Source organism: Mycothermus thermophilus, assembly GCF_041956435.1.
Source record: "Mycothermus thermophilus strain CBS 625.91 unplaced genomic scaffold VTJ04scaffold_8, whole genome shotgun sequence".
NCBI lineage: Eukaryota > Fungi > Ascomycota > Sordariomycetes > Sordariales > Chaetomiaceae > Mycothermus > Mycothermus thermophilus.
Genome location: NW_027191434.1, coordinates 529,559 through 556,852, shown reverse-complemented (window position 1 = coordinate 556,852; position 27,294 = coordinate 529,559). Strand labels below are relative to the sequence as shown.

At 56.0% G+C, this 27,294-nt stretch overlaps 10 protein-coding genes across 10 annotated transcripts; 2 read left to right on the top strand and 8 right to left on the bottom strand.

The window, feature by feature from the left end:
• Positions 1 to 514: 514 nt before the first annotated feature.
• VTJ04DRAFT_10697 (uncharacterized protein) lies at positions 515 to 1,577 on the bottom strand (the record flags this gene model as incomplete). The annotated part of the gene is made up of 5 exons (XM_069358464.1): positions 515 to 723; positions 787 to 977; positions 1,030 to 1,111; positions 1,172 to 1,309; positions 1,391 to 1,577. 5 exons carry the CDS (start codon positions 1,575 to 1,577, stop codon positions 515 to 517), a joined length of 807 nt encoding a protein of 268 aa, XP_069214026.1.
• Positions 1,578 to 2,301: 724 nt separating this feature from the next.
• Positions 2,302 to 2,613, bottom strand: VTJ04DRAFT_10696 (uncharacterized protein; the record flags this gene model as incomplete). The annotated part of the gene is made up of 1 exon (XM_069358463.1): positions 2,302 to 2,613. The coding sequence occupies one exon, from the start codon at positions 2,611 to 2,613 to the stop codon at positions 2,302 to 2,304; it is 312 nt and encodes a 103-aa protein (XP_069214025.1).
• Positions 2,614 to 2,626: 13 nt separating this feature from the next.
• On the bottom strand, positions 2,627 to 3,237 carry VTJ04DRAFT_10695 (uncharacterized protein; the record flags this gene model as incomplete). Its single annotated transcript, XM_069358462.1, has 2 exons — positions 2,627 to 2,944; positions 3,004 to 3,237. The coding sequence occupies 2 exons, from the start codon at positions 3,235 to 3,237 to the stop codon at positions 2,627 to 2,629; spliced, it is 552 nt and encodes a 183-aa protein (XP_069214024.1).
• Positions 3,238 to 3,757: 520 nt separating this feature from the next.
• VTJ04DRAFT_10694 (uncharacterized protein) lies at positions 3,758 to 4,764 on the bottom strand (the record flags this gene model as incomplete). The annotated part of the gene is made up of 2 exons (XM_069358461.1): positions 3,758 to 4,459; positions 4,534 to 4,764. The coding sequence occupies 2 exons, from the start codon at positions 4,762 to 4,764 to the stop codon at positions 3,758 to 3,760; spliced, it is 933 nt and encodes a 310-aa protein (XP_069214023.1).
• A 714-nt stretch (positions 4,765 to 5,478) lies between these two features.
• Positions 5,479 to 5,968, top strand: VTJ04DRAFT_10693 (uncharacterized protein; the record flags this gene model as incomplete). The annotated part of the gene is made up of 2 exons (XM_069358460.1): positions 5,479 to 5,523; positions 5,600 to 5,968. The coding sequence occupies 2 exons, from the start codon at positions 5,479 to 5,481 to the stop codon at positions 5,966 to 5,968; spliced, it is 414 nt and encodes a 137-aa protein (XP_069214022.1).
• A 159-nt stretch (positions 5,969 to 6,127) lies between these two features.
• On the bottom strand, positions 6,128 to 7,982 carry VTJ04DRAFT_10692 (uncharacterized protein; the record flags this gene model as incomplete). Its single annotated transcript, XM_069358459.1, has 7 exons — positions 6,128 to 6,153; positions 6,390 to 6,559; positions 6,625 to 7,063; positions 7,117 to 7,473; positions 7,536 to 7,620; positions 7,691 to 7,781; positions 7,837 to 7,982. 7 exons carry the CDS (start codon positions 7,980 to 7,982, stop codon positions 6,128 to 6,130), a joined length of 1,314 nt encoding a protein of 437 aa, XP_069214021.1.
• A 4,231-nt stretch (positions 7,983 to 12,213) lies between these two features.
• VTJ04DRAFT_10691 (uncharacterized protein) lies at positions 12,214 to 16,681 on the bottom strand (the record flags this gene model as incomplete). The annotated part of the gene is made up of 2 exons (XM_069358458.1): positions 12,214 to 12,667; positions 12,744 to 16,681. The coding sequence occupies 2 exons, from the start codon at positions 16,679 to 16,681 to the stop codon at positions 12,214 to 12,216; spliced, it is 4,392 nt and encodes a 1,463-aa protein (XP_069214020.1).
• Positions 16,682 to 17,338: 657 nt separating this feature from the next.
• Positions 17,339 to 18,637, top strand: VTJ04DRAFT_10690 (uncharacterized protein; the record flags this gene model as incomplete). Its single annotated transcript, XM_069358457.1, has 1 exon — positions 17,339 to 18,637. One exon carries the CDS (start codon positions 17,339 to 17,341, stop codon positions 18,635 to 18,637), a length of 1,299 nt encoding a protein of 432 aa, XP_069214019.1.
• Positions 18,638 to 20,115: 1,478 nt separating this feature from the next.
• VTJ04DRAFT_10689 (uncharacterized protein) lies at positions 20,116 to 23,355 on the bottom strand (the record flags this gene model as incomplete). The annotated part of the gene is made up of 8 exons (XM_069358455.1): positions 20,116 to 20,578; positions 20,639 to 20,798; positions 20,864 to 20,943; positions 21,010 to 21,128; positions 21,181 to 22,079; positions 22,133 to 22,805; positions 22,866 to 23,196; positions 23,288 to 23,355. 8 exons carry the CDS (start codon positions 23,353 to 23,355, stop codon positions 20,116 to 20,118), a joined length of 2,793 nt encoding a protein of 930 aa, XP_069214018.1.
• Positions 23,356 to 24,900: 1,545 nt separating this feature from the next.
• VTJ04DRAFT_10688 (uncharacterized protein) lies at positions 24,901 to 25,204 on the bottom strand (the record flags this gene model as incomplete). The annotated part of the gene is made up of 2 exons (XM_069358454.1): positions 24,901 to 25,050; positions 25,142 to 25,204. 2 exons carry the CDS (start codon positions 25,202 to 25,204, stop codon positions 24,901 to 24,903), a joined length of 213 nt encoding a protein of 70 aa, XP_069214017.1.
• Positions 25,205 to 27,294: the final 2,090 nt, after the last annotated feature.

The following is a 27,294-nucleotide window of genomic DNA, read 5'->3' as shown; positions in this document are numbered from 1 at the left end:
CAGCCATGGACTTCACGTACTACCTTATTTTGATGGACATGACCGCTAACAGTAAACATCAGAGCTGCGTGTGTTGTACTGCTTCTACCAATCTTGGTAGGAACTATAGTTAGTGGTGGGAAGATGGATAGTCAACAGGGGATGGGAGTTGGAGAGAGTTTAACCACCAACGATGACAATGTCTGATGTAGTCATGGACGTGTGATACGGATACGAAGGATGAGGGAATGACGGATACCCCCCCGACGCTCGCTTGATATCTCGATGTTTTGAGAAATACAAGATACTACAAGTTTTTACAAGACCAGTTGGAGTGTGCGGTGAGAGTGTTTGTCTACCTCGTCATCTTATCCTTGTGCCTGACGCTACCATGAACGAGGATCGCTCAAGCCCATTAAACCCATCTCTATAGCTCGAGAATCTATATATACCTAACCCAGCCCAGTCTTCTACACTGATTACCCAGGACCCATTACACAATCATAAGATAGCTCTGCCTGCGTCCGGTTGCCACCTAGGCAGCGGGAGATGCCGGCGTGGGCGGTGGTGAGAGGGTGGATAACGGAACGCCCGAGTTCGTCCCCGGCAGCACCCCGCCGCGTCCAAATGCCTTCTGGTCAATGCTGACGTAGTAGGGCACGCGCGCCTTGAGCTTCAGCTTTGTCTCGATCCACCTGCACACTCCGTCTGGAGGGATCAGGCGGTTGAGGTAGCCCATGCCGACTTTGTGGGGGATCAGTTGACTATTCCGAGGGAAGGGAAAGGGCTGGAAAGAGGATAACGTACAGACATAACCCACGGCCAGACCGCAGAGATGACCCAGCATGCTGGAGCCGGGCATGAACAGCGCCGCGATAACGACCATTGCAAGAGGCGCTGTCCAGGTGGGGATGGTGCGCTGGCCGTAGATGACGAGATACGGGCTGGCACGGTTCCGCTTAAGAGCCTCGATGCCGAGGATGAGGAAGCCCCAGACGCTGTGGAGGGTTAGGATGGTGGTGTTGTTGGGAAGTGCCCGGATGGACTCACCTGGCTCCGACGACCCATGTGTTGAGACGTAGGATGTACCGCTCAATGCCGACGTAGAGGACGGCGGGGACGGTTGACAATGCTGGAGGGGAGGGATGTGAGTATCTATGTTTCATCATTGGAGGGGTTAAGGAAGACTCACGACCAATGAACAGTCCCACGGTCGGGATCGTGCCATACGACCTCTCAAACCTCTCCAGCAGCGGGATCACACCGATGAGGTTCACGACCAGATGGAACACATCCATGTGAATGAAGGGGTAGGTGTTTGTCCGGCGCACTGCGTTTTGTCAGTATACCCACAGTCGACCAGACACATTCCCAGCTGCCAGAGACATAGGTGAAAGGGAACTGTACTGACTAGAAAAGTTATCCACCTCCAACCTCCCCCAGGCCTTGATATCCCACCCCGGCAACAGGCTGATGACTTCGCAGACCACCATCAAAACTGCAGCAACACGGGTGAAGATGGGGAGCTGGTCGATATAGGCGGTTGTTTGCTGGAGAAGCGCCCGCTGAGCGGACGTGGCGGAGGATGAACTCGACATGGCGGTGTGTCCGACTGGCCGTTGAATGTTGACACGAGAAAAGGGAGTGAGTTTGGTACAAGGTGTTAAGTCTGCTGCATTTCGCGCAGTTGTCGAGGCCCCTGGAAATTGCCAGCAGAGTTGTCCTGGGGACCGATGGAGGGTTTCAAGACTCGGCCGATTGGCGACTTAACAAAACATCGGCAGAAGACCGAGCGCTTCCGAGTCTAGACGACGATGGCACGGAAAGGAGAAACGTGAATCGTGACGTTCCTGAAAGTGAAAGTGAGGTGGACTTGAAGTTGCGATAAGAGGGTGATAAGGATGGATGCACGCCTGGGGTGAATTTAGGAAGTCTAGCACGTGATATCCCTGGCAACGTCAAGTCAACAACACAACCAAACATCGCCCCTTTTCTCACAAGGTTTCCTTGCAGGAGAGGAACTTACTGGAAACGAAATCACAGAGAGATGGGGCAACATATTCAAATTACACGAATGATTCTCAGATTTCTGGTTCAACGTTTGCATTGGGTATCTTTCGCCGTTCCATTCCCCTAACCTCCTCCTGAGACCCCAGTGATTGAAAGCAACCCAGATGACTTCCTTGTCCATTTCGAAATGTCCTCCTCAATTAGGTCATCCTCTAGATTATCCGTGCCTTGCTTTGCTCTCCCGACTAGGCCTTGTCATCCTGCGCCACCGAACTCGACTCGCCCTTGTTGCCCGCTTCCTTGCCAGCCTTCTCAGCAGCCAACACCTCCTTGACGGTATTGGTGCAGGATGTTGATGCCGTTGATGACCGCATCCAGACCCTTGATGGTGCGCTCAAGGTAGTTTTTATGATTCTGAAGCATGGCCTTCGTCATCATAGACATGACCTCCAACATATCCCCGAGACCCTTCACCTCACGGTGACGCCGCATGATGTCTTCGAGAGGCACTCCAGGGCTCGTGTTGAGGCCCATGAGCATGTCAAAACCCGGGAGGCTGGCAGAACGAGCCTTGACCAATTCACTGGCGTAGAGCTGGCGTTTTTGTTGGAGTTGCAGGGCCATGAGCGCCAGATCCTTAGATAACTCCGACAGAGGTAATTTCCTTGAGATCCTGGGGCGGGGAAGCGTTCGTGCTTGTGGATGCAGGTGTCGCGGCAGCCATCGAGGCAGGACCCTGTGCGTTGGGTCCTTTGGCGACTTCGTGGACCCTCTTCGCAATATAGTAGGCCTTCTCGTCGTCAGTGATCGAGCCATTGGCCCACTCGAGGCACCACAGGGACACCATGCACGCGCGAATGCGAGGCTGGACGTCAATTTTGTGGGCGCTCAGAACTTTAGCCAGGCCGAGGATCGCCTTCTCGCCGTCTTTCGGCGGCATCAGAGGTCCAATGGACTGGGCATAACCAATCGTCAGCATTTAAGGATGTGACGAAGCTAAGGTTGAATACTTACGTTGATGAGGTTGGTAGCAATATCCGTGGTCATTTGCTCGGGATGGTCGAAAAGGATGTCGATCGAGGCACTCGGTCCAGCGAATTCGAGGTGGATGACCTGCCAAATGCTCTTGTGTGCCTGGGAGAGGTGCGAAAAGTCGTTGGTCGCCTTGTGCAAGCGAATGAGCACCTCGATCTCGGCCGCCAGGCCAGCCGAGGTCGGGTGGCCTGTGTTGGGGGTTGTCGAGGCCATGGCGTCGAAGAAATCTTTACGGTAGAGAGAAGTTGGTGGATAAAGGGACTCGGGAAGCCTCTGGTGAGAAAGAAGAGGGAGAAAGGGAAAAGAAAGTGGGAGTAAAGCCCAAGTGCGAGGGAATAAATAGTGAGGCGTTTCTTTGTTCAACAATTGATATGAAATTGCAGGAAGGTACGCCGGCGAAGTATTATCTAGAATAAACCTACGCGGTGAATGTAAAGTCCAGCTATTGTCCCCTGGCATACATCAGATGAGATGCCAATTATCGCAGTTTCTACACCCTAATCAGGTTGTTCATTACAGCCTGCCTGATAACGGCATTGTTCAAGCCACCTGAGCTAAGAAGCCTGCCTGCCGGAAGGCAGATGCGAGTGGCTGCTTCATTACACGACCAAACACTGGGCCACGAGCTGAACTGTCACCTCTGCTTGAGGACTCGAACTCATGAATCACTTGCGCCCACAGAACACAAGAATCTTATTCTCCAGATCTCCCAGACCATACTTTACTCCCTCTCTTAAGCCTTGCCACCTTTCGCTCCCGAGTTCGACTTGCCCTTATGACCCGACTTCTTACCACCCTGCTCGCCAGCCACCAACAGATCCTTGACGTAGTGGTACAGGACGGCGGTGGCCTTGATGACCTCATCATACTTCTCGACAGCTTCACAAAAATAGCTCTGGCGGCTTATGAACATGTTCTGTACAATCATCGCCAGGCATTCATTCACCTCCTGGTCATCCCCCGCCTCATCGCTGCGCCGCAGGATATCTTGAAGAGGCATGATCGGCGAGCCCTCGGCAACCCCAGGGAACATTGCGGCCTCGGGAAAAAAGTCATAAACATCCTTGGACAATTCCCGGACATGCTTATCGCGCGACTGTCGGGTACTCCAGGCCATCAAGGCCAACTTCTCAAACAGATGGGGCAAGGATACGATTTTGCAGGGACGGTTGGGCAGCCGTGGGATGTTCGGAACGTGCGCGGTCGTGCCGTCGTCGTTGGTGATCGCCCCCTCGTAGGTCCGCTGTGCGATTTTGACGGCCGCTTTGTCGTCGGTGACCAGGCCGTTGGCCCACTCGATGCACCACATCATCACCATGGTCAGGCGGTGGGTGCGGTGTTGGGGGATGAACTTGTGGGTGCGGAGGACTTTGGCCAGCGCGAGGATGGCCTTTTCGGCGTCTTTCGGGGGGCCGAATGGTTCGAAATACACATCCTAATTAGAGGGAGAAACCGGTCAGTAATTGGTGGGTGTACATTGATCTCGCGAGGATGAAGGCAAAGGTTTACCTGGATAATGTCGGCGGCAGTCTTGCTGGTCACTTTCTCGGGATCCTCGAACAGGGTTGCGATGGCGTCCCGTGGCCCTAGGATTTCACGAACCGCCCACCAAAGGCTGTCATAGGCCCGGACGAGGTACGAAAAGTCAGGCGAATCCTTGTGCTTGCGAACGAGCGACTCGACCTGGGTCGCCAGGTTGGGTTTGTCCATCGGGCTGGTGGTGGCCTCTCCTCCCTCCATGATTGAGGAATATTGCTCGCAGTTGTGTTGACAAGTCGACGGAGGTATTCAGAGTGACTCGGGTGAGGAGGGAGAGGAAGAAGCGAACGACAAGAGGAGGAGAGCTCTGGGGAGAAGCAAAGTTTGTTGTAATCCTGTTCTTTTGTGACAGTCTGTTTGAGGCTGCAGGTGGTGCATGTAAAAGTCGCTGAGAATATAAACCCGAACCTAAACCTTAAGTCCAGATGTTGTCCCCTGCACCTGACACTATCACATCTTGCTCCTCGCGCTATCACATTTCCCCAATGCCAGACACGCAGTCAAAACCACTTTCTGGTGCCCTTTTCAGTGCCAGAGAAGCACAGACCTGAGGTGAACGGACTGCCCGGAACTTACTACCTCCCGACATAGACAAACAGACAAGACGCGAGTAGCCGTTGCAGACCATAAACCACAAACATAGGCCATCAGGTAGACTGAACTGAGTCAAGGACTGGCACACATGAATCCTCGCGCCTATAAAGAACGATCCCCTCATTGGTACATACGTACCTACGTCACCCAAAAATATACCACACTAACTCAGGAAACTCAATAATTCTCACGAATGACCATCCATCCTCCCGCCCTCTTCAAGGACTCAGATATAGCGTAACAACGTATCAATTGCTTGAACCAAGACAAGCCAGGCTGGAGAAAGATGTATTCCTCAAGGAACTCCTTCCCCTACCTGTTATGAGATCAGGTAGTATAACCCTTAACTCAACAACCAACTACACAGTACCTAGACAACTTCCCAACAACAGAAATCACCAACTGAACAACTCCCCACACACACTGAACCAACTCAACTCAGCTCAACTCAACAGAAAAAAGCAAACAACTCCAACCCCAAACCTCCCAATACCATATTTCACCCTATCCTGAATGGAAGAATAATAGGTGCCTAAACCCATTGGTTCCCTTTCTTCGATATTTTACCCGCCATGGGAGATTCAGTTCTACCCTTCCCTTCTTACCCAAGGTCTCTGAAACATCTCAATCTCCCAACTCCCACACTGCCGCCCTAGGCATCCATCAGAAGCGGATGGACACCGACCTTCCCATAACCTACACTTCCGTCCTGTCCGCGTCTTTCTCCCACGCCATTTCTCCATTCCTCCGAGGTCGGTATCAGAACAGCCCAACAATAAAAGCCAAGCCTCCCCGTCCAACAGTGACATAACGTAACAGCGAGCACCAACACCAACACCAGGAACACCTCAAACCCCTCGGAAGGAAACCTGATCGAAATGAATTCATCGTAACCGTCACGACGGCCGTAGTCCTCGCCCGTGCCGGCGCCATACCGCGCTCAGCACCATCCTCCTCATCATCATGGTCATCACAAGATGAACAGGAGATTTGTATCTACACGAGAGAAACATCAGTCTCCATCTTCCCCTAAAATGAGAAAATAACGAAACCAAACGGCAGGGCAGAGCAGAGCAAAGATGAAGAAAAGAGGAAAGAAAGACATCAATCCCAAAAAAGACAAACGCATCAACCCTCCAACCCCGCCTCCTCCATCGGCTGAGGGGGGGAGTGCATCAACCACGAAAGCCAAACCAGCAAACACAACGACCCGAAGAAAAAGAAAAACCCACCTAGAGGATGACTGCACGACAGCTGCGGCTTCTGGCTGTACCGCGTCTGCAGCTCGTCGCGGATGCTGTTGAGCAGCTGGACGTAGCTCTGCTGGGGATTCTTCTTGAGCGCCGTGATGAACGCCCAGGACATGGCGCCGGTCGCTTGGGACGCAACAGTTGTGTCGGCCCTAAAGAGAACAAAACGTTAGCCCATCCGTATGGGGGTCGCAAGGGGTTCGACAGGGAAACGCACGAGGTCTGATCGTCCTTGCTGCCCGAAAACATGATAACGTCCGCCGGGCTGGCCTTGACGGCGAGTGACTTGTTGTAGGCCTCCTCCTGGGTGGTGGCCTTCTTGAAGAAGCCCATAACGCTGCTCGCCACGCCGCCAATGTCGCCGCGGCTGTAGGCCGACACGACCGACAGCAAGCCCTGGCCGGCTTCCTTGGCAAGGTTGGGCTCCTTGAGAATGCCCTGGGTCGAGTAGATGTAGGGCAGATCGAGGGCGGTACCCGAGTGGCACGAGTCGAAGATGGCGGTGAGCCGGACGCCGGCAACCAGGGGCCGCACCATGATGCGATGCATCTCGTCGTCCGTGATGTGTCCGTGCACCCGGAAATCGACGGGGTAGATGACCTCGTCGTATCCGTCTTGTTCGTCGCCGTCGAGGTCCTTGGTTTGGCCGCCGTGACCTGGAGGGCAATGTCAGTCTTGACGCTGGTTTGTTGGAGAGGAAAAAACGCACCTGAATAGTGGAAGAACAAACTGTCGTTCGGCTGAGCACCCCTGACCAACCAGTGCATGGCTCTGATGATGTTCGCCTTGGTGGGCTGGGCCATTGGTGACTGCTGGTCGTCGGTGAGCGTGACCATATCCTCCCGCTTGAAGCCGTAGGCTTGGATGAGATAGCTAGCCATGTTGTGCACGTCGTTGATGCAGCCGCGCAACTGGCCTCGCTGGTTGAAGTAGTTGATGCCAATCAGGAGGGCCTTTTTCCGCCCGGTGCATTGAGAGTACATGAAAGAGTACTGGTGGCCGGCGCCATAGTGCTGGACGGTTTGGGGTGGCAGTGGTGGGCCGTTTCGATTTGGAGAGTTCGCGGCTGTGGATGGGAAATGGTGAGTATTTGATGAAGGTGCTTTGGGGGGGAGGGCACAAGCTTACGTCTTGGTGGGCCGTAGGCATTATTCGCAGGGGAGGCTTGCGGAGGCGGATGGTAGGACTGGGCGGGCGTCGGCGGTGGCGGCGTCTGGGAGCGCACGACCAGAGTTAGGATGAGGGGTTTCATTGGACGAACACAACACCAGAGTCAGACAGACCTGATAGCCATAGGGAGCAGAGCCGGGACCTTGCTGCTGCGGATACCCATAGGGAGAGGGAGGGGCTTGGCCGAAGTTGTAGATCCGTGGCCTAGAGGGTTGTTAGACTTGGATGTGAGACTTAAAACACGGGGAAGGAGACGTGCGCTGCATAGTTCCCGGCATATTGCGGCTGTTGGGGCGGAGCATATTGCTGTTGTGGTGGAGGATATGGTTGTTGCGGAGGGTATGGTGGTTGCTGAGGGTATCCGCCCTGGTAACCGGCACCAGGATATCCAGAATATCCAGACATGGCTGTTGAACTCGACGATCGAACGTGTAGGAGGGACGGGATGCGGTGGCAGCGGAGGAGGAGGGGTGGACGCGGCGGCGAGAGAGAAAGAGGTTGAGATAGTGACTCGGCGATGCGCTGGCAAGTATACTTTCAGCGGCTCGGGGAGGTCGGATGCTAGCGATGAAGTTGGCAACAGGGTTCCAGCGATGGTTGATGGTGGCGTCGAGAGTGGAGATGAGGACCGGAGGAGGCTCCGAGGCTCCAAGATTGATGGACAGAAAGTTTACTAGAGGGGCCAAGGATGACGACAATGATGGACCCCAAGAACCTCAAGGTGACCCAGGGAGGAAGACGCGGCAGAAAAAGCACTTGACGCGACCTTCGGAAGGCGGTCAACAAACGGGCCGCAGGGGTAGGGAGGTAGATGCCTTGCTGGGATGTGGTGTTGATGAAGAGTGGACAGAGATGGGGAACCCGAAGTGAGGAGGATTCCGCAGTTTTGTTGCAAGCTGTAGGCGTCTGTTGGTTGATGAGTGGATTATGGATTTAACGAGTTCCTGATGTTCGCGTCAGACTGAGGTAACCCACCCGTGCGGTGCTTGAACCGGCCGCCGACCGACCTAGGACGGGAGCAAGGCAACAAGTGTGGAACTCGAGAGTTTCAGTGCAGGTTGAGACCCGTTCTTCTCAAATTGCCGAGCTGAGCGGGGCCTGAGATCTGGGTTCTGAGTGGGATCCCGTCTTCCCGTCGCTTGGAGCTGGGTGGCACTTCGGGGATCGACGCTGCAAAGGCCGCCTGGGGCTCTTCCTTTGAAGGTGGGGTTGCCACGTTTACCGTGCTCTGATTGGTCCATCCAGCGCACCACGCTGCGGATCCCTCGGTGAGAGAGAACGGCCAGGTTCAACAACTGAGCACAACAAGTCTGCACATTCAAAAAGCACCCTCCTTCTCACACAAATCAGCTCGGCTCAGCTCAACCAACGCAACACAATTCTCCAACAAGACAACAAACTCGACTTCCTTTCGTCCTCGTCTTCATGCATTGTAACTTTGAGCAAAATTGCCATCCCTCAGAACAGAAAACTCTGACGAGATTGGGCTTTTGTTCTTGCAGCCACTGACGATTCCAACTTGGCACTTAGCGTTGTTGCTCAGCTGCCACCGTTCTCGCCACGACAACCTCTCTTGGCCATAGCTGAGCTGGCTGCATTCCAAGGCTTGCCGACGGGCCAATCGAGCGCACCAGCAGCTGCGTGGGAGGACGCCAGGTCGATGTCCAGAGCCCAGCGGCCTGGGTCACCGCGGCTTCTCCCATGTCAATCTACAATCCACAAGATCGAAACAATGGCTTTGTGTTGTTTGGATCCGTGACGCGGGCCCGAAACGCGGCCACCCTTTGTTCACGATAACTACATACTATCATTCCGATCCATGTGTCCGTTTCCTTTTTGCTTGACCGAGGTTGCCGCGCGTTTGTGCTTTTTATTGTTTGATTCCGTCGAGTCGATTGATACAGAGTTCTTACTCTTGGACTCGGATGTTTGCTGGCCGTTGAGAACGCGTCCAGCGCTGGATCGTAAACTTGACGCGAACCGTCGACTACAAAACACCTAGATGCTATTTGCCACACTCCACTCACTAAAATCATGGAGCAGACTACTGTACGACTCCTGACTCAAATGCAAACCATGCCTTAGTACAGAGACATGCCTAAGTCAGGTACAGAGTCAGTCAAACATACAAAGCCAGCAGGGAGAAGGAGTAGATTGTTACGCGACACCAAACAAGACTCAATCTTGAGTCGAGGAGGTAAACAAACCCAAACAAAGCTCCCGTCTCCCAACCCAAGCAAGACAAAGCAAGACAACCGAAACATGACATGGATGGTGGTCACACGAACTCTGGGCTCTGCACCATCGCAGATCCGCTCCCGAGACCGAGCCTTCGGAACACCCAAACGAGTTTAGCCCCGGAGATGCGCGAGCGGGCTGCGCCATCGGGTCACGGGTCCTTTGTGGGGCTCTGTCTGCCGACGTTCCGACCACAGCCCCGGACCCCGGCCGGATGGGTGAGCGGGGCTGGATGAGGGGCTGGGTTTGTTGTGTTGATGTCATTGTTGTGTTTCTGTGTTGATGTGACCTTGGCTGCCGATGCTGTCCGTCGGTATGCCCGGGCATTGCGATTGTCGATGGAATTGTAGACATGTCACATGTCTTCTGTTAGCAATTGAGATGCGGCTCATGACGCAATGGTGTCTCACCGTCTTAGGGTACGTCGTTCATGTTGACCACTATTGCTGGTGGGTGAGGAGCAGGTCTTCTCCTCTGACCTCCTTGAGCTGCCGTAGTTGTGATATTTAAGCTTACATTCATGACCCTTCAGCAAACTTACGCTCTTTGGGATTGTAAACCGAGAAAATAGCAATAGGAAACGCCAAGGGGGTTTTGGCTATAGCGTAAGCGGGCATGGCTGTTGATGGCCACGTCGGCTGCAGTCTTTTTGCGGTCAATGTGCTTGACCCCTTTTCCGATGGTTGTATACTCCGGATCCGTAGGATCGGTTGCGGCAGCGGAAGCGGCGGCGGGCTTGACATCGGCGCCCTCGTTTTTCGAGTCCTTGTCCTATGCGTCGCTCGAGTCGCTGTTGTATGTGTTTTCCAGCTCGCGCCACTTGTCTTGTTGGATCTTGGCCTTCATCAAGATGTTCCAAGTTGCATTGAACTGGTCAATGGCCTTCGGGAGTGGGCAGACTACACCTAGGTCTTTGCCGTTCCCTCTCAAAGTGTCTTCGAGACCTGGAGGCGTCCGACCCCGGAGGGCGTTGTCAAGGCCCGGGGACAGTGTAACTTTGGTTTGACGTAGGCATGCGTCAACCGACTCTTTGGCTGGGAAGAAGATATCCACGACTTCGTTCTTTCCCCAGGTCGGTGAACGCTTGACGGCATTCCAGACCGGATCACCCAATAGCCCTAACGGGCTCGGGTTATTAAGCCTAGCGCGGTGCGTGGTTGAGCTGGCCAGGACGACGCCAGGAACGGATGGCCTTCTGAGCAGCGCGGACCAAGGCGTGTTGTCTGCAGGTAGGTTGTCAGCCCTATATTACGTAGAGGCGCGAGGCGTGTATGTGATGGCTTGGTGAGCCTCCAACATCAAAGATGGAAACGCCTCCCTCCTAGTTCTTACCAACTTCAGATAAAATATGTCATGGAGTGGCCAGGGACTTGACTCTGTTAGTACAAAACAAATGGATACTTGAGTCAAGTTGCGATCTAAAAAGCTATTACTACTCTAAATTCCCCAACAGAACCTATAATGTCCGTTGTATCTTGCTTGATTAACATTCTCTTCTTGGGCTTCTTCGGGTTTAATATATTTCTTATCACATTTGTTTTCTTATTTTTTTTCGGTCATCCTGAGTTCGTTTGTCCCAGATTAGCCTAATTCTGTCTTCTTCCCCTTCCACCTGATGCTCAAGCTTCTAATTCTCACACTGCTTTGCCCCCGGCTCGCTCTACCAGATCGACTTTGAGGGATCACGTCAGCATGGATGCTTCGTTGGCCGGGGCCCCGGAGTCGATCCGAAGTGGAGGGCGGAGCGGCGTTGGAAGATCTCTGAGGCACACCCCGGTGGCTGACCGGGTGTTCTTTAACCTCGATATTGAGGCTGGATACACCCGGACTACCAATACTGCTCTTGGTCTTTTTGGTGGAGCGCGTAGGCTGCCGGCTATGCTTGAGTCACAGAGGAGCGATGAGGGTTTCCCTCGTCGTCCAGGCATTTTCCTCTGGGAAAAACCACCTCTTAGGTGATCGTCCTGGGGGTCCACAGGTCTGTGGTATTTGTGAACCGTACAAGCGAGCTGGTCTGGGTCATTTTGAGCCTTCAGACAATGTAAACTTGGGACACCAAACACACAAAACAACCATATAATGAATACTACTACCTATCCATCCATCCACACCATACCCCATCAAAACTCCAGCAAGCCCAAACCCCAATCGTCCAAGTAAGTTCCCCCGAACAAAGCCAACAACCAACCGCAGAAACAAACACCCGATTCCATGTTGAACCTCCCATGACCCAGCCATATCCCGAGCCCTGAACCGCATCAACCCACCCAACCCGAAATTCCATGTCCCACGATCAACCCCGCCTCCATCATCACGATGAGAGAAAGAGAAGAACCTTCAAACCCAACAACTCCCAACCCCAATCATCCCGCCAGTCCCTTATATAGAACAACCTTACTTATACCGCATCCCCAAGCATCAACCCCCTTCCCCCATCCCCCCTCCTCTTCCTCTCCACCTCCGCCCTCCACTGATCCCTCATGACCCGTATCCTCTCCTCCCTCTGCATCCCATCAAAGCACTCCGCCAACCTCCTGCGAATCTTATCGTGCCTTGCCCAGTCACGCGCGCCAATCTGCATTCGCACGATCCCCCGGACCGCGATCAACGCCAGACGCCATCTCTTCTTCGGCGAGAGCGGGGGCGTCTTCTTTTGTTGCTGAGTTTGGGGTTGGGGTTTGGGCGAGCCACCATGTTTGGGTTGGTTGGCGGGGAGGAGCGGGGTCTTGGTGATGATGGGCAAGTGGTCGCGCCCGCCGGTACCAGGGAATGATGGCGACGATGAAGAGCGGCGGAGGGCAGGGTTGAGTTGGGCGCGGATGCGGTTGATGATTGCCAGGTCGGCTTTGTTGCTGTAGACAGTTCAAGTCAGTAACTTGTCACCCAACCAAACAATCCAAACTGGGAAGAAGAGAAAAAACAACATACCAAGCATCCCTCACCGCCACCTGCATCATCAAATACTGCTTCGCATACGCCGCGTCGCTCCTCAACTTGGCCTCGCGATCCCAGCACGCCTTCAACCACTCCAACTGCATCACCATCCCGCGAATCTCCTTCTCGTGCCTCTTCTCCGCCGCCTCCGCAGCGCGAATGATCGCGTCCGTATCCACCCCGGCATACTTTCCTCCTCTCCCCGTAGTAGTCAGAGCAGCAGCACGCTGATGCATGCGCTCCTGCTCCGCGGCTGCCGCTTTCGCCTCCGCAACCGCGCGATCCCGCTCCGCCTTGAGCTTGTTCACATCCTTCTGCAACTTCTCTGCACTGGCGCGGTACGCGGCCCGCTCGCTGCGCGCGCGCTCGAGCTTCTTGCGCAGCGACGTCTCGACGTCGACCAGCTCCTCGAGCGCCTCGCGGTGCTCGCGCAGCTCGCGGTCGAGCCGATCCGCGGCGATCTGGCTTTCGCGGAGCATCCGCTGCAGATCCCGCCGCTCCTCGACGGACATGTCGCTGTTGTTGGTCGTGTTGAGGCTGTCGTTTTGCTGGTTCCGCAGAGCCGCGGCGAGCTCGTCGCGCTCGCGCTTGTACTTGTCGAGCTTGGCCTTGTATTTTTTCAGGGTCTCCTCGTGCTGGGCGGCGGATTCTTCGGCGGCGGTTTGCGCGTCTTCGAGCGCTTGCTCGAGGACGAGCTTCTCGTCGTCAAATTCCTGTAGACGCTTCTCCAGCTCGCGGGCGGAGGCGGAGGCTTTGCGTTCGGCTTCGCGGAGGGCTTGCTTGAGGTCGTGGAGGGATTGGTTGGCGGTGGAGAGCTGGTGGCGGAGTTCAGAAACTTCGGCCTTCTGGGCCGAGCCCGGGGAGGATGGCGAAGCGGTCAACTGCTTGACGGCCGCCTCGTGAGCCTGCCGCTCGAGGTCGTTGATCTGCCGCCTGAGGGCCTTGATGGTTTCCTTTTGCTGCTGCTCGTGCTGGAGCTGTTCGAGCTCCTTCTTGCGCGCGGCCGACAGTTCGCGGTGAAGGAACGAAAGCTCGCTGTTGCCATCGCCTCCCTGCGCAGCGGCCAGTTTTGTTTCGTAGTCCTCGATACGCCGCTCCAGCTCGCGGATGGTCCGCCGGAGCGCCGCCGATTCCTGGCTGTCGGAAGACTGCCGCAGCTTGGCCTGGAGGTCGCGGATCTCGTCGTTCAAGCGGTCCTCTTCGGCAGCGGCCTTTTCGATCTCCCTCTCGAGCGACTCCTCCACCTCCCGCCGCCTCTCGGCCAACGACCTGTTCTCCTCCCTGAGCCGTCGCAGTTCGGCCTCCAACTTGGTCTTGGTCACCCGCAGGTCGATCCGCTCCTGGTCGACCCTGAACGGGTCCTCCCCCTGCTCGGTGAGCCGGGCAACTTCCGCCTCGAGCTCGTTGCGCTCCGCCTTGGTCTCCTCCAGAGCCGCGCGGACAGACCGGAGCTCGGAATCAAGCTTGGCGGACCGGTCCTGAAGAGTCCGTTTTTCCTCGGTCAGCTTGGCGATCCTGTCATTCGCCTCAGAAAGCTGCGACCTCAACCGGGCGGACTCGTTCCGGACCGGTGACGCCCGCGCCGCGGTCTCAGCCGTCACCTTGAGCGAAGCCACCTGTTTCTTCAGCTCATCACACTCCTGATGCGCGCGGTCAAGCTCCTGCCGAGCCTTCGCCGACTCCTCGTCCATGGTGGCTTGCAGGATCTCGACCTCGTCCTCCAGCGCCTCCACCTTCTCCCTCTGCGCATCGCACTCGAGCTGGCTCTGCCGCAACTCATCCTTGACGGCGGACAGCTCGTTGCGGAGGTCCTCCAGCATGGACTGCCTCGAGCTCAGGTCCCGTTGGAGCCGCTCTACCTGTCCCCGGAGAATTTCCTCCTCCTTCTTGTGCCGGGCCGCCTCGCTCTCGAGTGCCTCTTGCAGCTTGGCCTCCTTGTTGGACAAGGCGCCCTCGGCGCTGCGCAGTTTCTCGATGGTGCGCTGCAGGCCGGCGGCGCGCTCCTCGGCGCGATCGCGCTCGGCTTCCAGATTGTGCCGCTCGGCCTCCCACTTCTCGCTGTCATTGTCGTAGAGGTTGTCCTTCTCGCGGCATTCGGCTTGAAGATCCGAGATTTCGTCCTTGAGCCGCTCGATTTCGTCGCGGAACTGGTTGCGGATGTCGCGCTCGATGTTCATGGCGTTCTCGCGTTCTTGCTCCAGGCTCTCCTCCAGCTCGGCCACCGTCTTTTTCAGGTTCGACACCTCCCGCTGCAGAGATATCGACTCGTTCGTGAGGGCGTCGTGGCGGGTCTGGAGCAGGGCTTTCTCGTCGGTGCGCAGGTTGAGGTCTGCCTGCGCCTGCTCCAGCTTGGATTCCAGGGTCATGCGGATATGCTCGGCCGAGTCGCGCTCCTGCCGGGCCTCCTTGAGCTGCCTCCGCATATCCTCCATCTCTCTCCGCCACGATCCCTGCTCGCCGTCGAGCTTGGCCTCCAGCGACAGACGCAGGCGCTCGGCAGCATCGCGCTCTTCGCGGGCCTCTTTCAACTTGGCCCGCATGTCGTTGATCTCCTTTTGCTGCGCCTCCCGCTCCTCCTCCAGGGCAGCGCATTCCTGGCGAGCGCGATCCACCTCGGCTTGCAGACGGGCCACCTTCTCCTCGACCTGACGCGACAGGCCCTTGGTGACGACCGACTTGTTGGCCATCTCCTCCTGCAGCTCCTCGAGATCCGCCTCGGCGCGGTCCTTCTGGGATATCGCGTCCTGCAGCTTCTCCTTCATGTCCTCGATCTGCTGTTCGAACCGACGCACGTTGGCCTCGAGGTTCTCGATGGTCTCCTTGGCTTCTTGTAACCGGTCGCTATCCTGGGCTTTTTCTTCCAGCTCCGTCGCGCGGCGCTTGGCCTCCTCGAGCTCCTCTTCGGCTTCGTCGATGCGTTCCTTGAGCTCCTCGATTTCGTCCTCGTGCTGCGTGATGAGGTCGTCTTTCCTCCGGAGGTCGGCCTCAAGATCGCCAATCTCGTCCTGCAGCTTTTCGATCTTGTCGCGGTCGGCGTCCTGGCTGTCGAGTTCGCGGCGTAGGTCCTCAATCTCGGCATCCTTCTCTCGCAACTCCTGGCGTAGGCGCTCGACCTCGGATTGCTGGTTCTCCTCGGCATACCGGCGCTTGGCCTTTTCTTGAAGCTCAAGGATCTGCTGGCGGTAGCTTTCGAGATCTTTTTCGGCCGAGGTGAGGTGCTTCTTGTAACGCTGCAGTTCCCGCTGCATGGTCACCTTGTCCACCTTCAACTCGGTGTTCTCCTTGAGCGCGGCCTCGCTGAAGCCCGGACCGGCCTTGGCCAGGGCGTCCTCGAGAAAATGGATCTTGAGCTTGAGACCAAAGTTCTCCTTCTCGATCTTGTCAATCAAGTTCTCCTGCTCGCGGAGCGACAGCTGGTTGCCGTCGTCGAGGGGACCCTTGGCTCCTCGCCTCTTCATGATCAACGGGGTGGACGCGGCGCTACTGCTGTCCACCTCGGGCAGGGGCGTGTTGTCAAGAAACGACGAGGTGTTTCGGGAGGCGCCGTACATGCTGGTCTCTCCGGCGGGCATGGGAGTCATGGATTCGTCGATTTTGGAGAGGAAGCCCGGGGTGTCGCGGCCGTTTTCCTTACCGGGTCCATATCTCCGGGCGCTGTTTACGGTGGCGGACTTGAGGAGAGGGGTAAATTCGGGCCCGCCCAGGCCGACGGGGAGATTCCGACGGTCGTTGAATGGGGCGCGACTGCCGCGGGGTGTCTTGAGGGTTGGACGGTTGCCATTGCGCATTTGTTGGAGGAGGTTTGCGTCTTTGGAGGGGGAGTGGAAAGAGAGTTCCTGGGAAATGTCGAAGTCGGGTTTTCGGCTCAGAAAAGTCGCGTCGCCGATGTTGGTCCGAGGCGTGTCGAGACCGTCAATGCCGGGAGCGACCATGGCGTCTGGCGTGGCCCCGGGATGGGGTTAACAGGTGAACAAAGAATACACAAAACAGGAAACGGATTGTATTTCAACAATGTGTCGTGTCGGTCATAATCTGGCAAATTGTGGTGGGATCATGGGTGGTGGTGACACGGCGGGGTGAAGGCGGTGATGGTGATGTAAGTTGTAGAATGCGGAAATTGAAAATCGCGGTGGACGCGTCTTGGACACGGGAAACGGTTGACGGCGTCGCTGACCCTTGTCCTTTCCTTTTGTTTACTTTTGGATGGTGTGCCAATCAGCGGGCCGCGTGGGGTGATGTGGGGCAGCCGTGGTGGGGCATTCTGCAGGATCCACTTTGAACGACGATTTCCAGAAGGGGAAGAGGCGGAACACTTTCAGCCTGTACCTTCACTTCACTTACACCTCTCCAACTTCACCTTCACAAACCAGAGACATGGCAGCAATGGCTGAGGGAGGCCGACTCGAGATACACCAATTGACAATTTTTCTGAACTGATTTGAATGTCTTGTTAAATGGACGACTGTTCTCTTGGGTCAGGTCTCATACCCGTTTCAACCTGACTAGCCTCCTCAACTCACCGTCTCAACATCTCAACCTCTCATCCCCTCTGTTGCCACACTAAACACCCCTCCTCCTCTTTAACCACCATGGCCCACCTCCCCCCAAACGCCGCCATCTTCTCCCCCTCGGTCGCCCGAGCTGCCGCCTCGGCCGCCAAAGACTGGTCCTACATCGACGCCTGGCTTCAACGCAAGTTCCGCGGCAATCCGCCTCCATTCGAACGCAACCCGGACACCCTGCGCGCCCTTCTGGCTCTGGCCTCAGTCAACGAAGCAGCCGATGAGGAGCGCGCCCTCCTCGCCCGTCTTGAATCCCAGACCCTCGATCAACTTCGGGCCCGTGAGCAACACGGCCAAGAAGACGACCATGACTACGACCAGGACCTGAACCGAGCCCGCCGCCGGAGCTCGGCCGTAAGCGCCAACCCGGCCGACGACGAAAAGGAGCCGAAGGAAAAGGAGGAGGAGGACATCCTCGCTTCAGCGCGGGACTCCATCCTCACCGCCCTGGAAGAAGCTCTCCCAAGAGAAGGCCAAATCGCACTCACCGCGCTAGCCTCTCTCTCCCTACAAATGGGTCAACCCCTCCCGACCGCCAGCTCCCTGGGCGCTGAGCTCGTCTCCCTCTCCGCCCAATCCCTCGCGCTCGAACAATCCATCCTCCGCGTGGAGGCATTAGCCGCCTACATCGAGCGCGAAGCGGCCGCCACCGCGCGCCTAGCAGCAGAGCTCCGCCCTCCATCCCCATCTGCCCACCACGACAGCGACTCAGACAACGACTCCGACCACCACCACAACCCCCCGGCAACCCCTCTCAAGCAAACCCCTCACAAACAAACCCCAAGAGCCACAACCGGCGCAGGAACAAAAACACCAACAGGCTTCCACCCCCCAACCGACCTCCCCCTCCAAAACCTCTCCCTCCAAAAACAAATCAAATCCCTCACCGCCCGCCTCCCCGAGCTTCGCGACCGCGCGGCATCCCTCGCCCGCTCCTTCGTCACCTCCACATCCACCACCTCCTCCCCGACGCGCACGGGAAGCACCAGCCCAACCAAACCCTACTACCACTCTCGAACCACCAGCACCAGCACCAGCCCCACCAAGCAACCCTTTATTCCACCCACGGCCGGTCCCTCGCCAACCATCCAACAAGTCCGCGCCCTCGAGGAGGAGTACCTCGCCCTGCTCGCGCAAAAGCGCAAGCTCGACGCCGACATCCGCGAGTTTGCCGGCCTGCCGCCGGACGTGGATGCCGCGCGGCGGAGCGTGGAGGGCGTGAGGAGGGAGTTGGAAGGGTTGAGGGGCAGACGGGACGGGGTGTGGGAGGGGTTGGTGGAGGCGGGGGGAGGGATGCAGAGGGGGAGGAAAGGGGGGAGGAGGTGAGGAGGGGTTCGTATCTGGTTTGAAATTGCTGAGTGAAGTTCGGGTAAGGAGGTGGTTGTGTATGGGTTTGGTGAGGACAGGATGTAGGAGGTATGCGCAAGCTGGGCTGGTTTATGGATGATATGGCGGCAGTGAGACGGTGGCCTCTGGGTTTATGTTAGCTAGGAGTTGGTATCTTAGAGTCTTGGGTAGGTATTTAGCTCAGAGATAGAACTCTGGAACAGGAGGAGTTTTATAAACAGCATGGTAGCAAAACGGATCCATAGCGTTTACGGCAGCAATGTACTGTACCATGCTCATGGCCTCCCGTATACTTCGGAACTATTTCGCTCTTTGTAGCAATAGACCGAGGTAGGTTGCTGACTGAACATCCTCCGATTCACCATCCATCACCCACCTCGCAACATGGACGATACTAGTATTCCCCTCTGCAACCCGGACGGGATGAACCACCCAACCACTATACGATACCAACAGCCCACTCAACCCCTATTAAGCTCAGCTATGTACATACAATACATCTCCCACCGCCCCATCCCATCCCACTCCATCCATCCTCGGTGTTTTCCCCATCCATACCCAGTAACCAACCAACCTCCGTCCAGCACCCCCGCCCCAGCCATCAACCCACACTCAGATCCCATCACTAATTACATATAACCTCACATCAAGTCCCCTGTCCCGGCCGAGGCCGTTCCGTCTCACTCCCCGACATGCCCGACGACGAAGGCAGGACATCGTCATTATCCATATCAAACAGCACCGCGCCAATCCTTCTCTGGTTCCGTTGCCTGTGGTAGATCGGTCCAGGTCGATGATGATGTTGATGTCGTTGGCCGGAGGGTAAGTGCGGTGTTCGATAATACGGCGGGAGGAGGTACGATCTCGATCTCGCCGACAACGAGAACGATAGTGGTGATGGTGTTGGAGACTGAGAGGATGGCCTGGGTGTTGATGTTGGCGAGGAGGCGGAGGGGGAGCGGGATGGATCTGCGTGGTGGATGTAGAGTGGGGAGGTTAGAAAGCTGTTTTTTATTGATATGCAGGTACTTAAACACGCGACTTCCGGGCTGTGCGGGGATGGACTAGATGGGTGGGTATGTCTGTTCTCTGTAAATGGATGGGGGTTGGTTGTATGGTTGATGAAGGGGGATGGTGAATAGGATAGTGGCTGCTGCGAACCTGGACTTGGATCAGGTCCAATGTGATGTTGGCAATGACAACGATTACCAGCAAAACAGCAACGACGAGGTCAAAAAAGTCAAGCCCAGGGTCTAATGCCAGGTAGGCAGGTAAGCAGCAGCAACCGCTCAGATGGAGCCAAAATCAAACACCATCCACGCTGGGGATATCGCATTATTCGGGTAGGTAAAGGTACTCCAGCAAAACGCAATGCAATGAAGTGCAATGCAATGTGTAAACACCAAAACCACAACTCAACAAAACCAAAACCTGCAGCAGCAACAATGAAAAAGAAATCACGACCGCTTGCCTCTCCCCGCCACCGCCCCTCCCAATCGTCCAAACTGTCTCCCCAACCCACTCCTCGGCTTGCTAACCGTCGCCACGGGGCTCTGATCCCCTCCTCCGGTTCCCGGCTTCGGCGGCAGCGGCGGCGGCGCGTCCTTGGCCACCGGCACCGGGCCCCTGGTCCCTCTGCCGTGGGCAGGAGAAGAACCCATCCCCGGACCGCCTCCCGGCCCTTCGAGCGCGTGGTGTCCGCCCCGAAGATGATCCGCGCCGTCGCCCAGCCGGTTCAAGGCCGGCACGTCGTCCAGATCGCCCGCCCCTCCTCCGCCGCCATGGCGTTGGAGACGACGCGCCCGCTCTTGGACGGAGCGGAACTTCTCAAAGAGTTCCCCCCACCGGATGATGCCCTCTTCGCGGCCTTTAAGGCGGGTGGGACGGTCGAAGGAGGAGGCGCTGGGGGTGGACGCGTTGCTTTTGTGATGCCAAGTCAGCATGGATCAGAAAAAAGAGAAGTGACGGAAAAAGACTCACGGCCTCGGCGAAATATGCAAATACCCAATCGAGCTGATGCTGTTCAGCCGATTCTTGAGCGCGGCAAAGGCCGAGGATTGGGGGAGGAGCATCAGCAGTCCGTAAAGGCACTTGTACAAGTGCGGGTATCGCTCGGGTTCGAGAAGCTGAAGTCTCAAGTCTAGACACACATCTTCAGTCAGCATCGCAATCTCAATGCGACGACTAGAACCAATATCCTCCTACAGGTAAACACGGGCGACTCGAGGAGCTGCACGAGCTTATCGATCTGGATCAGAATGTTGACCGTCATTTCCAACTCGGCACTAGACGACACGACGTACTCTTGTCAGCAATACAATCGACTCCACAAACGGACGGGAAATACGAACAATATCTGCAGCAGATTGTAAGCCTGCTCGTAGGCTTGCGCCAGAAGGCACAGGGAGAACGTAGCCACCGCGTTGTAGCACCACGACCGAAACAGGGCCACAAAGAACGTCTGCCCCTCCTAGACCAGAGTCAGTCAGCAACTCCTCTCCTTGGGAGCCGACACCACCCACCTTAGTCTCCAAATTCCTCAGCCGTTTCCTCAGCTCCGCCAATTCTGGCGCCGTGATCAAGTTGTTGTTGAGATTCTGCACCATGATGCTCGCAAACTCCACATCCTCCTCCTTCTCGATACAATCCGCCAAGGTCCGGTAGATGCGTTCCGGACTCAAACTCGTGCACAGCTGGCGGATGATCAAGTTCCCCCTCGTCTCGAGCAACTTCCTGTCGGTCGAAAACAGCTGCAGCAAGTTCACCATAAAATTGGAAAAGTAATCATCCTCGCTATTCTTGGAAATCTGCGACAGCAGCTGCAGATCCTTGGTTACCACCGCCTCGGACGGGTCAGACAGCGTCTTGAGCAGGGCCGGGAACGTCCCGTCGTTAAAGGCGAGGACCCTCTTCGGCGCCTTGCGGTGGAGCATGATCAGCCAGGTCAGGGCGGCGACGCGGGTGGCTTCGTGGTCGTTCAGGAACAGCAGGGTGAGCGAGTTCACGGCCGCGGCGTAGTCAAGGTCAGGCTGGGGCTGGGCTTGGGGTGGGAGGAGATTGGGGGTTGGAGTTCGGGCCACACCCCTTGCCTGGGGCGTGGGACTGCGGCCTTCCTCCCGAGGACCGGAGATGGAGGCGCGAGCACTTGATGTACCGTCCTGCCGTTCGCCGGGTTGTGAGGGGAACGTAGGCGTCCGAGAGGGCGGGAGCATGGGCGCGTCTGACCCCTCGTCCGACAGGGACACGACGTAGTCCATGAGGGCCGTATTTACCCTCCCTGCCGCCTGGCGGATCGACTCGAGACCGCTAGCCATGGCCGGTAGGAGGTGGGTCAGGATTTTCGGCGCGAAAGGAAGAACTTCCTCGGGACATATTTCAAGGAACTCGACGATCCAGCGCAGCGACTCGAGCAAGCCATCCTCTTCTTGACGTCAATACTGGAAAATGGACGCTGCAACTCAGGAAGTATCTCACCTTTGGGATCGTGTGGAGGATCCCCGGCCAAGTAGGCGGTCAGGATCTCCAAAATGGCCCTGTAGTTGATCTGAACATCCTGACCCGGGACCCAATCATCCTCGCTGTCGAGTTCATCGTCGTCCATCGCCGTCTCTGAATCCACCTCATCGCCCTCTTCGAGATGGGGCGGCACGCTGCCACTATCAATCGAGTCGACCCGCTTCCGTTTTCCCTCTTTTGACTTCTTGCTCTCGGCGATGCCCTTCTTGATCCGTGCGATGCGCTTGATCTCGTTGAGGAACTTGTCCAGGCAGCCCTGAGTGGCAACATGGACGTCCCGGTTCGGGTCGCTGAGAAAGCGCAGCAGGCCTCCCAGAAACTCGGGCAGGTACGTGACAAGTTCGAGGTCCGGGATGGAGTCGAGGAGGGTGATCCATCCGACCAGGAAGGTCCGGGTGAAGGGGTTGATGGCGTAGATGCGGTCTCGGAGTAGGGGGATGAAGCGTTTGAGGGAGAAGGCGGTTGGAAGTTCCACCGAATCATCCTGGCCGTCCTTGTCGTCCTCGTTGTATGCTGGCGGCTGCTCCAAGACGGAAACATAGGTGGCCGCGGATTCCGAGACGATGTCCTTGATCAGGCGATCAAGGAGTTCGGCACCGTTCTTGACGGACAGCTCCGAGTCGGCGCCGAGCTAAATGTCGTATAAGCATGTCGATTCATCAATGACGGAGGTGTATCTTGGATGGCCTACCTTGCAGAGAGCATCAAAGATATGGTTGAAGTAGACCAGGATCTCGCCCTTGGCCACCTTGGCGATGTTGTACATAGCCTCGCATGCATAGTATCGAACACGGGCATCTTGGTCGGTAAAGCAGGCGAGGACGGGCGGGACAATGACCTCCAGATACCTCGCCAGTTCCGGGCCGAGGGCGATGGCAGCGGCAGCCAAGCCTATCAAGCCTCCGTTTCGTGCATGGGGCTGATGGACTGCATAGGCGAAGTCGTTGCAGAGCTGGTCGAGGATGGTTTCGACCTTTGCGTAGTCCTTGGCTGCAACCAGATCTCGGATGACGCGTTCTAGTCTGTGGAGGCAGGTGTCAGACCGAGTCAGGGGTGAGTGAAGGACAGCCAGGTGCCCTGCAGACAGTGCAGATGAACGAAGGGGTCACATACTCGAGGGCGCCAACCTTGCGCTTGTCATACAGCTTGTCATTCAGCGCACGCTGGATAGCTGGATCCATGGCTGCGGCCTATCGAGAGTCGAGTCTCGGGCCGGGCCGGCCGTGCATGTGCAGCTGGACAAGCAGGACGAGGCAGACCGGATAAAATGGGGGAAGCAAGATGTCGTGACCACAGGAATGTGTCAGGGTTGACTGGCGAAGAAGTGGTCGAAAGCGGTCAATAGATGGATGATCAGCGGGGCGGGACTGGTGATCCGTGATTCTCTTGGTGATTGTTGGTGTTTGCGAGGTGTGATGTGATGATGATGTCGTGAGGGGAATGTGAGGACAGAGGTGTCACAGATGGAGATGCACCAGCCAGATGGGATAACCAATACAGACAGAACTCGAGTAGAGCGGATCCGGACTGATGCAACCGGGAGATATCACAAACTGGCAGAGCAGAAGCCTTCGTCCTTGCGAATCATGGAGTGAAGTTGGACATTCTGCTGGCTGAAGAAGCTGCCCAGAAAAGGAAACCCGGGCGTCAGTGTGGGGCATGCGGGAGAGGTATCATGCTTGGAAGGTGGGGCATCGGGCAGCGGGGCTCAACAAGGGGACAGGGGGGTCCCATGATCCACTTTCCACCTCGAGCCTCATCAACTTCAACTCGACGACATGAAATCTTTCCATCTCAGTTTTCCTCACTATATCCTGCCGGGGGTAGGCACCGGGACATGTGGCTTTTGCAACAGTTAGTTGTGGCTTTCTTGAAGAAAACATGTTGTTCCAACAGCTGATTGTCCACCACTCCCTTGGATCCAGTCTTCTCTCTGAGCTGTGCCACTCTTCCTCTCTCCATCCTCCTCTGAACTCCCATGACTGGAAGCCTCAAAATCGCCCCTAAATGCCAAACCAGAAGCCGACCTGGCTATTTCACGCGAACACTCAACCCATCGTCTTTGCGTGCCACATGCCAACCCGGCCCAGCCACATTGTTTTCCACCCCCAGCTCCTGTCATACAATCTCAGGTACACTGCATTACGCCCGGATCTTGTCCCGGAGATACGCAACCAAGAACCCGCTCCCCTCTTTGAGTATGACGAGTACTCCGGGGATACCAACTGCCGTCCCGGAAGTCCTCGGGCCTCTACTCTGCGTTTCTGAATCTAGGTTGCTCAGAGTGAGACAGGGTCAAGCACCCGTGGACTCAGGAGCGTCTGAGGTACCTTGTCTCAGATGCCTAAGTTTGAGGCCACCAGTCTGGTGCGTCTGCTGCGGGCTTCGAATACAAGGCTGAGAGATGCTCTCTTCTCGGAGACCTTGCCAACTTAAGCCGGTCTGCGCAAACATCATTGAAAGCCCTTGTCAACGGAGACATCAGTTTAAGAAAACAATGCGATTATTAATTCAGCCTAGGTAGATAGCCAGCGCAAGATGCTAACTCAGCGCCTGTCCTAAACCCTCATTTCCAACCCCAAATACACCATTTTCCCTCCGCAACGCCATCCAAGACCAGCAATCTCATTACCTATGTTCTCCATATCCCGAACAAAGCAAGACAACTTTTGTCTACCCATCGCTACAAAGAAACACTTTGTAACATCCCAAGTCCATCCAACCATCTATTTCCCACTTTGGCCACCTCCCGAACTCCCTCCGCTACTGGTCCTGGAAGAAGATGACCCTCCCTGACCACTCCCGCTCTGTCCGCTGCCTCCCTGACTCTGTTCATTGCGTCGTGCGGCGTCGGCTGCCCGTTTGCTGAAGCCGTCCTGTTGATAGAGAGCAGTGTGAGAACCTAGGATATCACCACCAAAACGTCTGGTGCAGGGAGCCAACGGAGAAGGAATGGAGTCTACATACCTTATCGCCCCGAGCCCTGCGGATCCGCGCCGCGGCAGCTTCGTCCATCTTTGCCTTGCCCATGGTGGCTGAGGGTAGATGATGTTTGTTCCAGCAAGGGAGAGGGAGGGGCGAAGTGATGTTGTTGTTGATTGGATACCAAAAGAGGGTTGATTACGTCTCCCTGAGGTAAGGGAGCGAGGCGTTTAATTGAAGATCAGTCGTTGATGACCGCCCAGGTCAACTCGACCCTGCTCGAGGACGTCGAGACGCTCTTATATTTTTCCACCACCACCTGTCTTCCTCATCAGGATTGTTCTTTGTCTGTTCAGTCAACACACCGTGGCCAGGTGAAGCAAACGATGCTTTACCGCCAGCCAACCCCGAAGACGTGTTCACCACGTCAGTTTGATCCCCATCGGAGCAGACCCCTCCGACAAGAACAGCAAAGTCAACACGGTCGTGGAACAAGAAGTCAAACCGGCCAGAGTACGGTTCAAACGGGCGCCCAAACAAGGCAAGGCAGGCCGCACAAAGCTCGGAACGGTTAGTGACATGGGCATCATCTAGGAAGTTCCTCGCTCGTTGTGAACATCGACCGGTTGGCTACCTTCAAGTCGGCATCAACAACGTTGGCTGTGTCTAGCACCTTAAACCACATCAATCAACAGCTTCCATCCTTGGTGTTCTTCAAGATCTTTGTTCCAAACACCAAAACCTGAAAGCAGCAGCAAAGACCCCTGACACAGAGACGGTGGTAGTCCGAAGGAAACGCTGTTGGGAGCTGAGCTCTGAGCCCCAATCTAACAAGGTGTACACAATCAGCAAGCCAGGTATGACCGATGGGAAGAATAGACCTGGAAGTTTTGTTGTTTGTATGACCAGTTCGCTCGGTCCACCGGATTTCCTCAGCAAGTTCCCGTACCCGAAGGTTTTTGTGTTTGTCTGAGACACTAATACCATGATATGCCACCCGTCAACACGCTCGAAGTGGGCTAACCGTCTCAAAGCGGCGTGCCACATATACAGCCAGGAGTCAAGTCTCGACGCTGGCATGCCACGAGAGCTCACCGGTCGAGGATCAAGCGTCACCGGGGATAGATATCACATATTACTGAGTCTCAAAGGTCGAGGCCACATTGTCGATCTGATCCAAATATTGTCCTTGTTCATCTGGGTCATGCTCATCACAACAATGCCTCGTCTGGGACATCTCCCTTTTTTCCATTACACAGTCGTTTTCCCACCCTTGATACGTCGGCAAGCACCCGACGGACCTGTTTGCTGCAGGTCTCCTCGCATGCATGAAAATCACCGGGTTTGTCGGCACTTGCTGGATGGCAGCTAATATCCGACGGCCGATTGCGACAGAGCCGGAAGAGATACAAACAGGCCAACCCTGTGGCGCCAGCCATCAACAAGGTGGCGGTTTCCGCCGCTTGTTTTGACAGCGGCAGCCACCCGCAGTGCGCCATCTTGCAGCTCACATACCTATCCGTGGCAAACACAAACATGTATGTATTGGGACATGGTGGATGGTGGACAACGTGTTCTCCGCCAGTATGGAGGTACCAAGGCACCATCGAGGAAGAGATGAGAGAGAGGGAACATCAAGCTTAACCCCATCTCAACACATCAAAATTCTCCCTCCCTACATGGCAGGTAGGTAGGTAGGTTGTAGGCTGACCAACCCCAGGGCCCGAACCCGGGGCCCAAGGAACGAAAGCTCGAAAACAGTTCCATTTCCGCTATCAACATCAAACCATATATCCAACCTCCCCCCTCCCACCCCAACGACCCGTCACATACCATCCAGCCCTGATCCAGCCCCCTCAACCTCCTCCTAATACAGAGTAGCCAAGTAATAACAATAACAAGAACAGCATGAACAAGTGTTTGCATCCGTCGGCCACTCGCATCGGTATCGAACGGCCCAGGGATGGATCAACGGGATTCAACAGATGTCAGCAAACACGTGGTGGCGCCCGGCAAAAGTGATGTCAACCTCATACGAAGCACAGCAGCATGCAGACTTCTGCACGGCATGCATGTTGTGAGCAAGATAGGGCCAAACGCAAATGCCACAGTTTTCTTGATCCTGAGCAGCCACCCGCCGCCACCACCCAACATCAAGATTACCCCATCAGGGAGGCGACTCCTATGTAGGAGGTACC